Genomic DNA, 12,684 nt, shown 5'->3' with positions numbered 1-12,684 from the left:
GTAGACTTGACAGCTGTGTGAACGTGGTGTAGGTTTACTAAGTTTAACATACCTGTTACCAACCTTGATATCCTGTCTTCACAAGTGATGTGTCTAGCATGGTGGTTTTATGCCCTTTGTAAAGCTTGGTTCCTGGCAGATAAAATCAAACACAGACTGAAGTGGCTAGAGATATAGTTGTCGGTCTCGTAATCAGATTAGCTCTACACACAGTGTTTCAAATAATTTGGGAAGACAGAAACTCCCAGTTCTGAACCTCCAAGTAAAAAAGTATTAACTGTCTGTGTGGCAGCTGTCATATTAATACGGGTCAAATGGTTCACATAGCAGGAGGTGGAAGAAGAATTGCAACCATGTGTAAATTACATACAGATCACTGAAGTGATGCCAGTTGCAGAAGGCATCTTGACTAATTAGGGAGGATGAGGTAATAGGTTACTTCCTGTTCTTGTGGCTTGCACATCACTTAGTTTGAAGGAAGACCTTGTAGTGCAATTTTGCCTATACTGAAATAGTTAACAGAAGTAAAGTGGAAATATCACTTCTTTTAAAATCCTCTTACACTTTCTACTCCTTAGTGTATCAGCAAGGATTTTGATGTGGGAAAGTTCCTTGAATAAGCAGCTGATTAAATGTAGTGATGAATCTAATATGAGCCTATATTCAGATAAATTGTGTAGCTGCAGGTGGATGTACGTATGTCACTCCCACACTGAGGTTGAAAAGTGAAGACAAAAGCACTGATAGAAGTAGTCTGTCAATATTTTGTCCGAGAACATACAAAAAATTGCAGCCATTTGTAAGCCATTTTTGCACACCTTTTCAAGAAACTGGTGCAAAAATGAAAATAACCAACTGGTTTATTATCATTTGATATGTCGCCCACTGTGAGGCCGCTGTTGCTGTATTTCCAGCTTAAGTTTCTATACTAGTAACTCTTGTACCAACCAGCTAGAAAACCAAGAGTCAGATGTCAGGCTGTCAGATGATAGAGGCTGTGTCTTGCTTTCCTTCAGCATGTGGCAGACTAATCTACCTCTCCTGAATCTGTTTCCCATGCTGTTCTTAATACTTTGGATAGCTGGAATTCATGTTTCCTTCTAACCTCTGGCATTACTTTCTGTGGTTTCTTGAGTAACATCGTATTTATATTAGAGGTGATCATTCCTATGCTGTGAGGTACTGGCTTGGGAAGTACCTGTTTGTATTTCCAGTGAGAAAAAGGCTTTGCTCAGTGATGTAAAAGTAAGCTGAGAAATTCCTTAGTCATGGTGTAGCTCACAAATAGCTTGCAAAATTGTCCTCGAGTATCCAGATTACTAAGAAAGGGAATGAAAACTTTGTAGTACCTATTAGCAGCAAGACGGATACTATCCAATGGAATAGTACAGCCTGCTTATATTATAAATCTCGTATTTGTCTCACTGTCATATTTTCTTCTGTGACAGCAGCTTATTTAGAAGAATTAATACAGAAACTGGCACAGAAGCTGTAAGCCCTCAAGTGGATGTTGGCCAAAATGTGTCCCTGCTTGGAAATGTCCTTATCTAAGGAAGCTAGCGCTAGATCTTCAGTTCTGTTCTTGGCTGAATCTTCAAAAGAACTGATTCTTAGTGCTGTGTCCAAATGGTGGCTGTCTAAATGGGCATTGATCTCTTCTTGGAGACAAGATGTATCTGTATGAACATACATAACATCCACATTTATTGCTTAGCTCACTGTTTTCCCATTATCATGCCATCTTGTTCTTCCCACTGAACTGAGCATTGGCAAATAATGCTTGTCTAGATATTTGCCTTTTCAGCACTAGCAATCATGCTGTGCTCATCAGCAGGTTTAGTGCTATCTTGAGTTGCTTTAAAATACAATCACTTTCTTAACTGGGTTTTGAGAAGCTTTCTGTTATTGGGGACCAAACTGGACCTTAAAATACAGTTGGGAAGCTGTACAAAAATACAGTTTTCATAACAAGCCCTCCCTAGGGGCTGGTTAAATATGGCATTTTGCCCTTCTCTTCCCTCCCACTCCCAACCCCTCTCCCCATTCAGCACTGTGCTGCAGGGGACTATTTCTGTGCAGACTGTAGCCAGCTTCTGTGCCCTACGCAGTGGTACCTACATTACTCCCATTACACACAGCAGTACTCTGCACCCTGTGTGCTGCTTTCCTCTACTGTCCGGTACCTGTCTTTTTAACTTCATTTTGATCACTATCTCAGAGGGTACTGATCCCAGTTGTCTTCTGTTTCCAACTCCATCCTCTACAGTGCATGACAAAGAACTTGCCCTTTGTGCCTTATTTTTCCCCCATGTCTGCAAATATAGAGCAGCTCCTGGTGTAGCAATGCAGTGTAGTGAGTGGCATCTTTGTTGGCTTGAGATGCAGTGGAGGCTACGGGAAGCTGCATACGAGGGAGAAGGCACACATAGGACAGGCTGGGAAGGAAAGGTGCAGGGAACTGCCAGAGTCACTGGAGGTAGAAGGTGGCAGAGGGAAACAGTGTAGTGGGGAGAGATTGAAGGTGGTAGCATGGTGGAATTATGTGTGACCTTTTGCTGTCACTTCAAAGGCTGGATCCAGCCACTTCAGTGAGTCAGTAGTTGCTGCAATTTTCCTTCTTCATCTGGAACTGAGGTAGTAGCTGCCAGTACAGACAGGATGATTTTAAAAGGGGGAGAGAAAGAGGAGGAAGTACCCTCTTAAAGTGTTATCGCGTGCTTTCTAGTAGACATTTTCATTTCTCTGCTGGCTTGTCAGAGAATGGCATTGCCTCTGCTACAAGTGAGAGCCACATAGAAGCTGCAAGGTTGAGAAGAACTGCAGGTGGGAGATAGAGTTGCTTTTTGCCTTCAATTTTTCAGTCACTGGAGCAGGCGTGCCTTTACATTTATGCTAGTGACTCGTAGCTGTGACAGGATTTCCTTTTCTCAGGTGAACATATTGACATCTTGTGAGCCTTTAATTTTTAGTGCACAAGTATTTTTTAACTGTGACTTGACTTCGTAGGATTAAACCATTTTACAGTATGATTGTACAGTGGACCAACAGAATGTTTGACTATTTTTTTTTTTCTTTTCTCTGGGAATTGCTGCAGGCACAGCTGATTGCACAGTCTATAGGTCAAGCCTTCAGTGTAGCATACCAGGAGTTTCTGAGGGCGAATGGGATCAATCCAGAAGACCTTAGCCAGAAGGAATATAGTGACTTGCTCAACACCCAGGACATGTACAATGATGACCTCATTCACTTCTCCAAATCTGAAAACTGCAAAGATGTATGTCTCATTTTTCTTCCTAACAGCATTAAGATTCTCTGTAGTAGTTGCAGGCCCATAAGGGCACAAATCAGAAAAGCGGTAATATTTCTTATAAATGACCTAAATGAGTCTAGAATATCCTCCTCAGTAGGACAACCTGTCATTGTTTCTCTATCAAAGGCAGAGAAACCGAAGTCTATCGTGTGAGAAGTGCTTCTATTTGCATTCTTCTTATCTAACAATTTTTATATATTTGATATTGTATGCTAATGAAATGAATTTAAAGTAGATTAAAAGTTAACACAATTTAAAGATTACAGTGAACAATGTAGAACTTACGGAGGCACTAAGGTTAGAGTGACTGATTCTAGATTGTAAAGAATTGCTTTTGCTGAGAGGATGTGCTGCTTTGTTCTTTTAATAAATAACGAACCTGTGCACCACTGTAACAGACAGCTTGTGGTGTTCCAGTGTGTAATCATAAGCTCTTGTAAACTCCTCTTGTTTAGCTTTGTCCTGTGAAGCACACGATAACCACTGTTTATTCCCCTCCAGTTCCCTCTGCTCATATGCAGGAAAAAACTGTGTGAGGAATGTTCAGCACTGAGCAAAATCTGTGTATTGTTGATTATTTAATGTCTGAATACAACTGTTCTGTTTGCCTTTGGATTAGGAAGGCAGGTTGCAAATAGTGAAGGGTTAGTGAAGAATAGTGTTTGTTCATTCATAAAATATATGGAGGAGTTATATATATATATATATATATATATATATATATATATATTTCTTTTTCAGAAGATAGGGAGGAGGGAGGGGCAGGTGGACAGTTCTGTGTTTGAGAAAAAGCTTCTGTTTGATGCACTTTTTCTTATGATACAGGTTTACATCGAAAAGCAAAAAGGAGAAATCCTAGGTGTAGTGATTGTGGAGTCTGGCTGGGGATCCATTTTGCCTACAGTTATCATAGCCAATATGATGCATGGGGGACCAGCAGAGAAGTCCGGAAAGCTGAATATAGGGGACCAGATCATGTCAATCAACGGGACCAGTCTGGTTGGCTTACCTCTCTCAACATGTCAGAGCATTATAAAGGTATGGAGAATGTCTCTGGATGTTTTCAAAAGGTTACATAGTAGGAAAGCAGTAAGTATAGGACTATTAAGTATTAATTCTTCTTGAATATTTGTATAGCACTTTCCATTTGGTGATCTTTAAAGTATGAGGCAAATTATGCTCCACCAGTTTTCTGACTCTCAGGAAGTGAGCTGTGTCATTTACAGAGCTTAACATCAGAACTTAAGGTCTGAATGTACAAAATATCATTAGAACATTTTGTTGGAAAAGTAGATGCTACCAGATGCCTATCTAAAGGCTCTTAACATGCTATGTGACAACTGGAGAAACAGTCACTAATATTGTTACAAGCTATACTAACTGTTTTATTGCCTCCTGGCATCTGGCTGAAGTGGAGCTGAGGCTTTTTGTTTGGTCTGTCCTTAAGTATTTTTTAATTAGAATTAAAGACAAAGGAACATGTTTATCCTCCGTAGAAACTCTGTCTGGATGAAAAGCTTGACATGAGCAAGTGGTGAGCACTTGCAGCCTGGAAGGTCGTTCAGCCTGGAGAAGAGAAGACCCCAGGGATACTTCATGGCTGCTTTCAAATACTTAAAGAGAGGTTATAAATAGGAGGGAGAACAACATTTTTACATGATCTGATAGTGAGAGGTCAAGGGAGATTGGTTTTAAACTAAAAGAGAGGAGATTTAGATTAGATATTGGAAGGAAATTGTTTACTCAGAGGGTGGTGAGGCACTGGAACAGGTTTCCCAGAGAAGCTGCGGATGGAGGTATTTGAGGCCAGGTTGGATGGGGCTCTGAGCAACCTGATCTAGCAGGAGGTGTTCCTGCCATGGCATGGGCATTGGAACTAGACTTCCCATTCTGGTTTCCAAAAACATGGATGCTGTGCTATAGTGAGAAATAGATGCCCAGATTTCTGAGCTAGCCGTTTTAGATTCTGCAAGTGGAAATGAAAGCCTGGAAGTGTAGTATACAAAACAAAACAAAAAAAAAAAGGACAGAAGCAGTCTTGCATTGGTGAAGTATTCAAAGAAAAATCAAATTACATGATTCTCAGGAAGCTTCAGTGGAGCTAAGTCCACCACAAGTTCAGTAACAAGTATGGCTTTTCATGTAAGCCATACTTGTTTCCTATCCCACATCAGTTTTGTTTCTAAAACTGTGATGACTTGTGCTTCTTTGATTCAGAATCTTATCAGGTGGAGTTTCATTTTGATGAAGCTCATTTGTACTTTCTCAAAACAGAAACAACCAGCTTATCTTTGGCAGACTTTTCTCTTATGGTAGCTGGTACTTACAGTTGTAGCTGTTAAAATTGCTAGCCACTTATTTTGTCTTTCTAAAGAAAAGAAGAGTCTGTGGATTTTCATGTCTTCATAACCATACATCTAGAGCTGTTCATGTAGCACTTCTTGTATCAAGTATATGAACTACTGAATGACCTAAGCATATATTTAAATGTAGCAGAAAAAATTCAGGATTTCAGATTTATTAGCATGCCCTGAGGGCTCCTATGAAAATATGAATATCATGTAGATTTTAAGAATATCTTGCAAGCATTTTGGCAAGGTAATTCTAGTATTACCGATGTAAGCTCTGCTACTAATCGTCTATAAACCAATTACAGAATGACAGAGCTAGGGAGAAGCTGCTGGTGGTTATTCCCCAATTGTATTACTGTATCTGTCTCTTCTTCAAAAGCCTCTGGTACTTTGTATTATCAGAAACAGATGCAGGGACTACAGAAGGAAATAAATTGGTCAAGTTATGCAATCGCTTTTTTCTAGTCAGCATTTATCACCATTTTGCATAATACCAGGCAGCAGTCATTTTTAAAATAAATGTGCTTTTTGTGAAGTTAGTAAATTATTTATTGGTGACCACATTAGTTCTTTTTGAAGGAACAGGGGTAAATAATTTGTGCATACCTCAGGGAAGGTAAGAGAGCATTCATATCAACTTTGTTAATGGCATATAACTTGAATGAACTTGTATGCTTAAAGTTCAATATATAAACTTGTCATATAAATAATTATCTCAGTGTGAGTCCTACCCTTCTGAATTTAGAAGACTAAGGGAGAAGCCCATCAGGCTAAACATGATACCTTCAACTTAGTATGTGTTAAGTAGTTCCTGTCTTTTACTCCGTGTTCGTTTTGGAGGCTCTTGAGGACGTACCGCATGCAGATAAACCCAGTGAAAAGTTGAATACTCTCATGGAAGAAGTGAAGTTGGGATGTTCTTTCTTCTGAGAGCGGAGTGGAGGCAGTTCCCATAAGCACGTGCTCACTTCAAGTTCATACAGTCATTCTCTTGAAGCCACCTGAATAACAAGCCAGGCTGAGCTCAAGGTTGTGTGGAAGTGAGACCAGCCATTGCCCAGGTGATGACTGCATCCAGACAGTTTAAAGCACTGGCAAGAAAACAGATGTAAAGCAGTTCACCCTGAATGCCAGTCCAGTTATTCAAGTCACTGCTGAATCCGGAGTTCAGCTCAACAGAATCACCAACAGTGAACTGGATGGAGAAACTTTATTGTATTACCTTAGCTGCAGTAGAAATTGTTTTTCAGAATTAACCTTCTGCTAATGCTAGGTGCCCCTTAGTTTCAGTGGGACCCAGATTTTAATGGTATATATAAAGGGAATTCAGAAATAGGTATTGGAATCGATAGGTGTTGTATAATGTTGTATAAGAAATAGTGGAAGCCACTGTATTCTTTATGAAGCATTTCTTTCTTGATACGGATTTACTTATTTATTGAAGGCTAATTCTTTGTGTGAAAGAAGCACTTAAGAGTAGAAAAACATGTTTCTGCTTCTATGTTGGAAAAAAAGATTAACAGTCTACGAGTAAGATACCTGCATTTAGATACCATTTCAACCACTTGAAATGGTACGGTGGGTCAGATTGCAGCTACCTGCATTTCAGCATTTCAGCTCTCATGGAGCTGTACAACCACATCACTGATTCTCTGCAGCTTGCAAGCACCTTGGTTCGAAGTAGAGTCTGCTGGAGAAGATTCCTTAGGGCTGTTTCTACTGAGGTTTAAATAACTCCAAGGATGGACTCTCCCAGCTGATCCAGGCAATCTGTTGTTTTCGAGTTTCACCACCCTCACAGAACAAAAGTTCATGATGGATGTGTTAAACCAGGAAGGGAGGAGGAATGGAAAAGAGCAGTGCTGCTTAAACAAGCATTTGACAGGTGTAGAAACTTCCAGAATCCCGTTGGAGAAGCCAATTGTTTGTTACTATCTTAGCTACATATTTGAAATTTCATTTCCCAGCCACAATTGGCTTTTTCAGTGTGCTGGATAAACCAGTTTCATCATCTTATACATTGTGCTGTGAGAAGAAGAAATTGGCAACAGGAAAGCTACATTTCTTAAAACAACCCTTTCAGCTTCTTAACAAGAAACATTTGATACTGTATTGCTGATTTCACTGAGTATTTGCATGTTTATTTCTGGCACTCAGTGACCCAGTTCTGTTACAATGCATGCAGAGAACTGTTTATTCAGGGCTATTCCTATGTCACTGTTTTAACACTTACCTTTTTTCCCCCATCTGCTCATGTTAAATGTTATTTTATAACTCTCCACCATTTTTCGTGGTGATTTCTTTTTGCAGGGTTTGAAAAACCAGGCTCGGGTTAAACTGAACATAGTCAGGTGTCCTCCAGTAACCACTGTCTTGATCAGGAGACCGGACCTCAGATATCAGTTGGGATTCAGTGTGCAAAATGGGATTGTAAGTAGCTTCCAGACTCCCCGGTGAAGCATATGTGATAGTGTGGGAAGAGGGATACTGACATTTCTTCCTTCACAGCACACAGGACACTCACACGTATTAAGTCTTAAGATCTAAACATTTAGTTAATCAGAGTTATTTTTGTCTTTAACTCTGCTTAACCCACAACTTCAGAGTTAGGGAAACAGAAAGGCTCGCATAGATAAGAGAAACAAAGCGGTGTATCTGAGGTGTTTTCAGTCTACTTCATTTCAGTCTCTGACCAAGCCATTGTACAGTCTCAAAAGAAAAAGCCTGTTCTACATCCTTTTTTGCAGTGAGGCATCTGCATCCCTAGCACATCTGGCATGTAATACAAGTAGCCTCTTCTGACTGTTTATTCTTGGAAGAGAATGTACAGCAGTTATTTGCCACTGACAGACCTTATTTTGAATAAGTGATAAACTACATTTTAGAATTTGTTGCAAGCCTGTATTGAATTACAACTTAGAGGTGAGAAGGGGTAGCTTAAAGCCTCTTTTCCTTATCTAGGCTCTGATAAATTTGTCCTTTCCCCTTCCAGATTTGCAGCCTTATGAGAGGCGGTATAGCAGAGCGAGGAGGTGTGCGTGTTGGCCATCGCATCATTGAAATCAATGGGCAGAGTGTGGTAGCAACACCTCATGAGAAGATTGTTCACATTCTCTCAAACGCTGTTGGTGAGGTAAGAACAGTGCAACTCAGCAGCATAACATATTTCATCACTGTTACCTCTTTTAGGCTGTTGCTACTCAAATCTGAACAGTGGAAGCGAGGATAAGGATAATCCACTGTTCTATCTGTAGTTCTCATATGTATTAGGTGAACTGTATGCAGAAAATATCGTGTCCACAGCTTTAGGTGGTCAGCTGATGCTAATCACACTGCTTTGTAAAATCACCACCTGCCATACTTCAATAAGGGTGCAAAAATTCTCAGGCTTTGCATTTCCCTTCTGCCCTGTATGACCTTTGCTAGTTCCTTCGCCAAAGTAGTATGCACGTTAGGAACACTGAGTAACATGTCTCATTTCCTCTAGATTCATATGAAGACTATGCCAGCTGCCATGTACAGACTGCTGACTGCACAAGAGCAACCAGTTTACATCTAAAGCCGACACTCACCGTCACAATGTGCATGGAGGATGTTTTTCCTCAGTAGTGCTTGTCACTCTAGTGCTGCATTTATGTGTCTGCAGAGACGTTTATTTCTTTATCTCACTCACAAACGTACTGTCTCTCCCTCCTCCCTTCCCCCCACCATTTTCCTGTATTTAGGGAAGGGGCAAAATATATCCACAGGACTATTTTGATTGCATCTCTTTTCAAGTGAAACTAAATGCAGTTCCACGTGCAAAACAGGAAAATAACAGCAGCATTCTTCATAGCAGGATTCACAGTAAAAATCAGATTGACTCTGATTTGTTCGATTAATAACCAGGGGTTTTTGGGATTGTAATTTGGCAAATTAAATAAGCTCAGTGTTGCGAAATGAAAGATGTCTTTACCAGACAAGCAGAAGTGTAGGAAGCAAAGTGTTCTCGTGGACATCCTGCGTGTGACTTTGCTTTTCTTCCCATTTTTCCACAGGCTCTCTGAAACTCTGTAAAGGTTTACATCTGTAGGGAAAGTACAATGCCAGGATATTTATGTCCTTCAGAAGAATGAGTAAATGCTGCTGTGTTAAAATAGGCTGTCCACATACACACTTTTTAATTACTCCCCCATCAGCAGTTTGTCGTGACTGTAGGACTCCAAGAAGTTCTTCCTAAGATGCCTAAACGTGTTACAATTCCATTATTTACACCAAGTAACTGGGGAGGCTTTTTTTTTCTTTTACAGCTGCCTTCCCCTCTCTGCCCCCAGGTTTCCAACTCCTTTTTTTGTTCTGCTTTGTTTTTAAAGGTAACACGTCTTTTATAGTCCCTTACCTGACTTAGACGTTAAAGGAATAGGGGGGCGGGGGGGAGGATCTTTAAATACCTACAAGAGAAATAGTGAGGGGCTTTCCTGAATAGCTACACTTTTTCTAGGCTCTTATTTCCGCATTTGGTGCACACAGCAATGTGTGCTGGTGTATATAGATGTTTTTAAAATTGTGCTTGCTATTTATGAAGTTTGAATATAAGAGATCTGCATACTATTCTAAGTAATTTTGTTCTCTGAGCCAATTTTAACATATATTTTTGTCCAAAGACTTGTCTAATTTTATTGACTTTCTCCTTAGTTCATGACATAGATAATAATCGGAGCGGTAAAGTGGGGATAAACATATTTATTTTAAGTTAAGCTGTGACTTTTTTTCCATTTGTATGGCACCTTTAGGATATATATGTGTACTATATGCACTTGTATGAAGATATATTGTAGGAGTGTATGAAATATAGGATTTGAGTGGCCTGTAACTTGCATGCTAGAGATAAAAGGGGGAAAATGGGTTGGGTTGTTTCCTTGGTTTTTGTTTTGTTTTCTTTTTTTTTTTTTTAATAAATAAAAGCAGTGACTTTTCTTCCTAGTGAGAGGAAAATTCTCCATTGTTTGTAATTACTTTTACCAGGACTGCATACTGGTGTTTACACTGAAATAGTACCGTGCATTTAGTCCAGGCTAGTAAGCTGGTTTTCTTTTAAGGAAACAGTTTCTGCTATGTCGTGGTTGTGGTAGGAAGGCTCAGTGAGGTGAAGACAAGAACAGGTCGCACACACAGACATGGCTGTTCTGTTTTGAAGATGCTCTCTTGGTCACAGCCACTTGCTTCCTACTTACTGTGTGGTGGACTGTGCAAAAGAAGCATTATTTGCAGTCTGGCAGCGATGCCTTGGAATGTCTCCAGAGATTGATGGAAGTGGATCCGTGCGTGTGCATAGGCATAGCTGGAGTGCACACTGATGAGAGCCGTGGAGTACGAACTCCAGAGGTTCATTTTTGGCTTCTGGATATCACAGACATCCAAGGCTGGCTCAGAGGTAGAAAACAGAACTTTGTATTTCAGTGGGCAGTAAATACTTAAGGGAGGTAATGGAGTGCTGCATAAACCGGTATCGTCAGTGAATATGTTTTAGTGTTGAGATTAATGTACAGTGACTTGATTTTTCTGTGGTTCTCGTTGTTATATAGTTTAATCCCAATCTGTGGAATAACAGACTGCACAAGAGAGCCACGTCAGTGTTCCAGGTTAACACTTACCTCTGCCACCAGGCTGATGCAAGTGGGTAACGGATGGCTTCTATCCTGTTTACCTGTAAACATCTGGTTTATGGTGATCATTTGAATTTTTTTCAGAACTCTCCATATATGTAGTAATATATGTAAATACGATATATATCCATGTACAATTCAGAGGATTATATACAGTGCAGCCTTTCCGTAAGTTGCCTGAGGAAACTCGGTGAACTCTCAAAGACACAGTTACCGTGCTTCTGGGTCCTGCTGTGTTTACACTCAGCTTCACTCGTTTCTGTGCTTCTGTACCACTCACGTGGTGGGGTCCTTGCCTGACTTCACTGCAAAATGCTGAAGACCTGAAAGCATGGAGGGATGAAACAACTGTTTTTGAAAACCTTTCATCCAAAACTCTACCAAGATGTTGGCACTCGAGTGCTTTCATGGTACACAGTACGTAGGCACTTAACATTAAGTGAATGCTTGTAGGATCAGAGTCTAGCAAAAAATACATCCTTACAGTAGCAGTGTGTGTGTGAGGTTTCTGAACTGGCAGGTCCGTAGTTCACACGCGCTGTTGGTAACTGTCTCCTAACGATCCTGTCTTACATGTAGAGGGAAGGAGTTTCAAAAAGCACGCTCCGAGTGGAAAGCTGGCAGTTCTCTGGGCCGTCGCAGCAGTTTGTCGAAGGACATGAATTATTAGCAGATAGATACGATGGAGCAAACTGCTGCTTCGCATCCCTCCTTCAGTGACAGACCTGAATTCGTTCTCTTCCTCGCTGCTTTGTGCAGTCTGGTTAACTCCTTCTTCGGTGTTTACATTAAGGGTGAAACACCCCTTCTATTTTTTTATTGGCGAGTTTCTCACGTTTGTTTTGAACCTGGCTCAAATTGGGGATTCCGAGTTTGCTTGTTTTCCTTGTTTTTTAAATAAAATACGTTTCCGAAGACAGCAATGTGGTTGAGATATCCTGTACATATTTAGCGCAGTACCTAGACTATGAAGTTATATTATTGTTCTGTAAAGAGGGTGAATAGAACTTATTGTAAAGCGTTGGGAAAAGTATAGTATTGTATTTGTAACAATATTGTTCTTTGTAAACATTTAATGATCTCTCTATATAAATATAAATATATATATAAATCTATGTGAGCCTGGAATGTTGATACTGCACATCTACTGAATGTAATTCCTCTGATGTTTTTTTGTTGTTTTTTTTTTTTTTTTGCCACAGGTTTCTGACCTCTGTAATGACGCTGCAGTGGTTTGGTTTGGGGTGGGGGGGTGGAAGAGGAGTGGTTTGATTTGGGGTGGGGTGGGGGGGGCCCTGGCCAGCTGTTCTGTTGTGATGTATGTACTGTGCTACATTCCTTTATTTAACAGAGCGCTAATGTCTGTAAGATTTGCAAC

At 40.3% G+C, this 12,684-nt stretch overlaps 1 protein-coding gene across 6 annotated transcripts in view; it reads left to right on the top strand.

Annotated features, from left to right (window-relative positions):
• APBA1 (amyloid beta precursor protein binding family A member 1) overlaps nucleotides 1–12,421 on the top strand; it is an 80,852-nt gene extending 68,431 nt beyond the window's left edge. For all 6 annotated transcript variants that reach the window (XM_040656042.2, XM_004949151.5, XM_015280326.4 and 3 more), the window contains 5 exons: nucleotides 3,095–3,274; nucleotides 4,136–4,348; nucleotides 7,972–8,091; nucleotides 8,654–8,794; nucleotides 9,149–12,421. In XM_040656042.2, coding sequence (XP_040511976.1) covers nucleotides 3,095–3,274; nucleotides 4,136–4,348; nucleotides 7,972–8,091; nucleotides 8,654–8,794; nucleotides 9,149–9,220 — 726 coding nt within the window. In that variant the 3' untranslated portion in view covers nucleotides 9,221–12,421. The remainder of the gene's footprint in view (nucleotides 1–3,094; nucleotides 3,275–4,135; nucleotides 4,349–7,971; nucleotides 8,092–8,653; nucleotides 8,795–9,148) is intronic.
• Nucleotides 12,422–12,684: the final 263 nt, after the last annotated feature.

Source organism: Gallus gallus, chromosome Z, assembly GCF_016699485.2.
Source record: "Gallus gallus isolate bGalGal1 chromosome Z, bGalGal1.mat.broiler.GRCg7b, whole genome shotgun sequence".
Lineage (NCBI taxonomy): Eukaryota > Metazoa > Chordata > Aves > Galliformes > Phasianidae > Gallus > Gallus gallus.
Note: the sequence above shows the minus strand (reverse complement) of the source record. Positions and strands in the feature narration are given on the sequence as shown.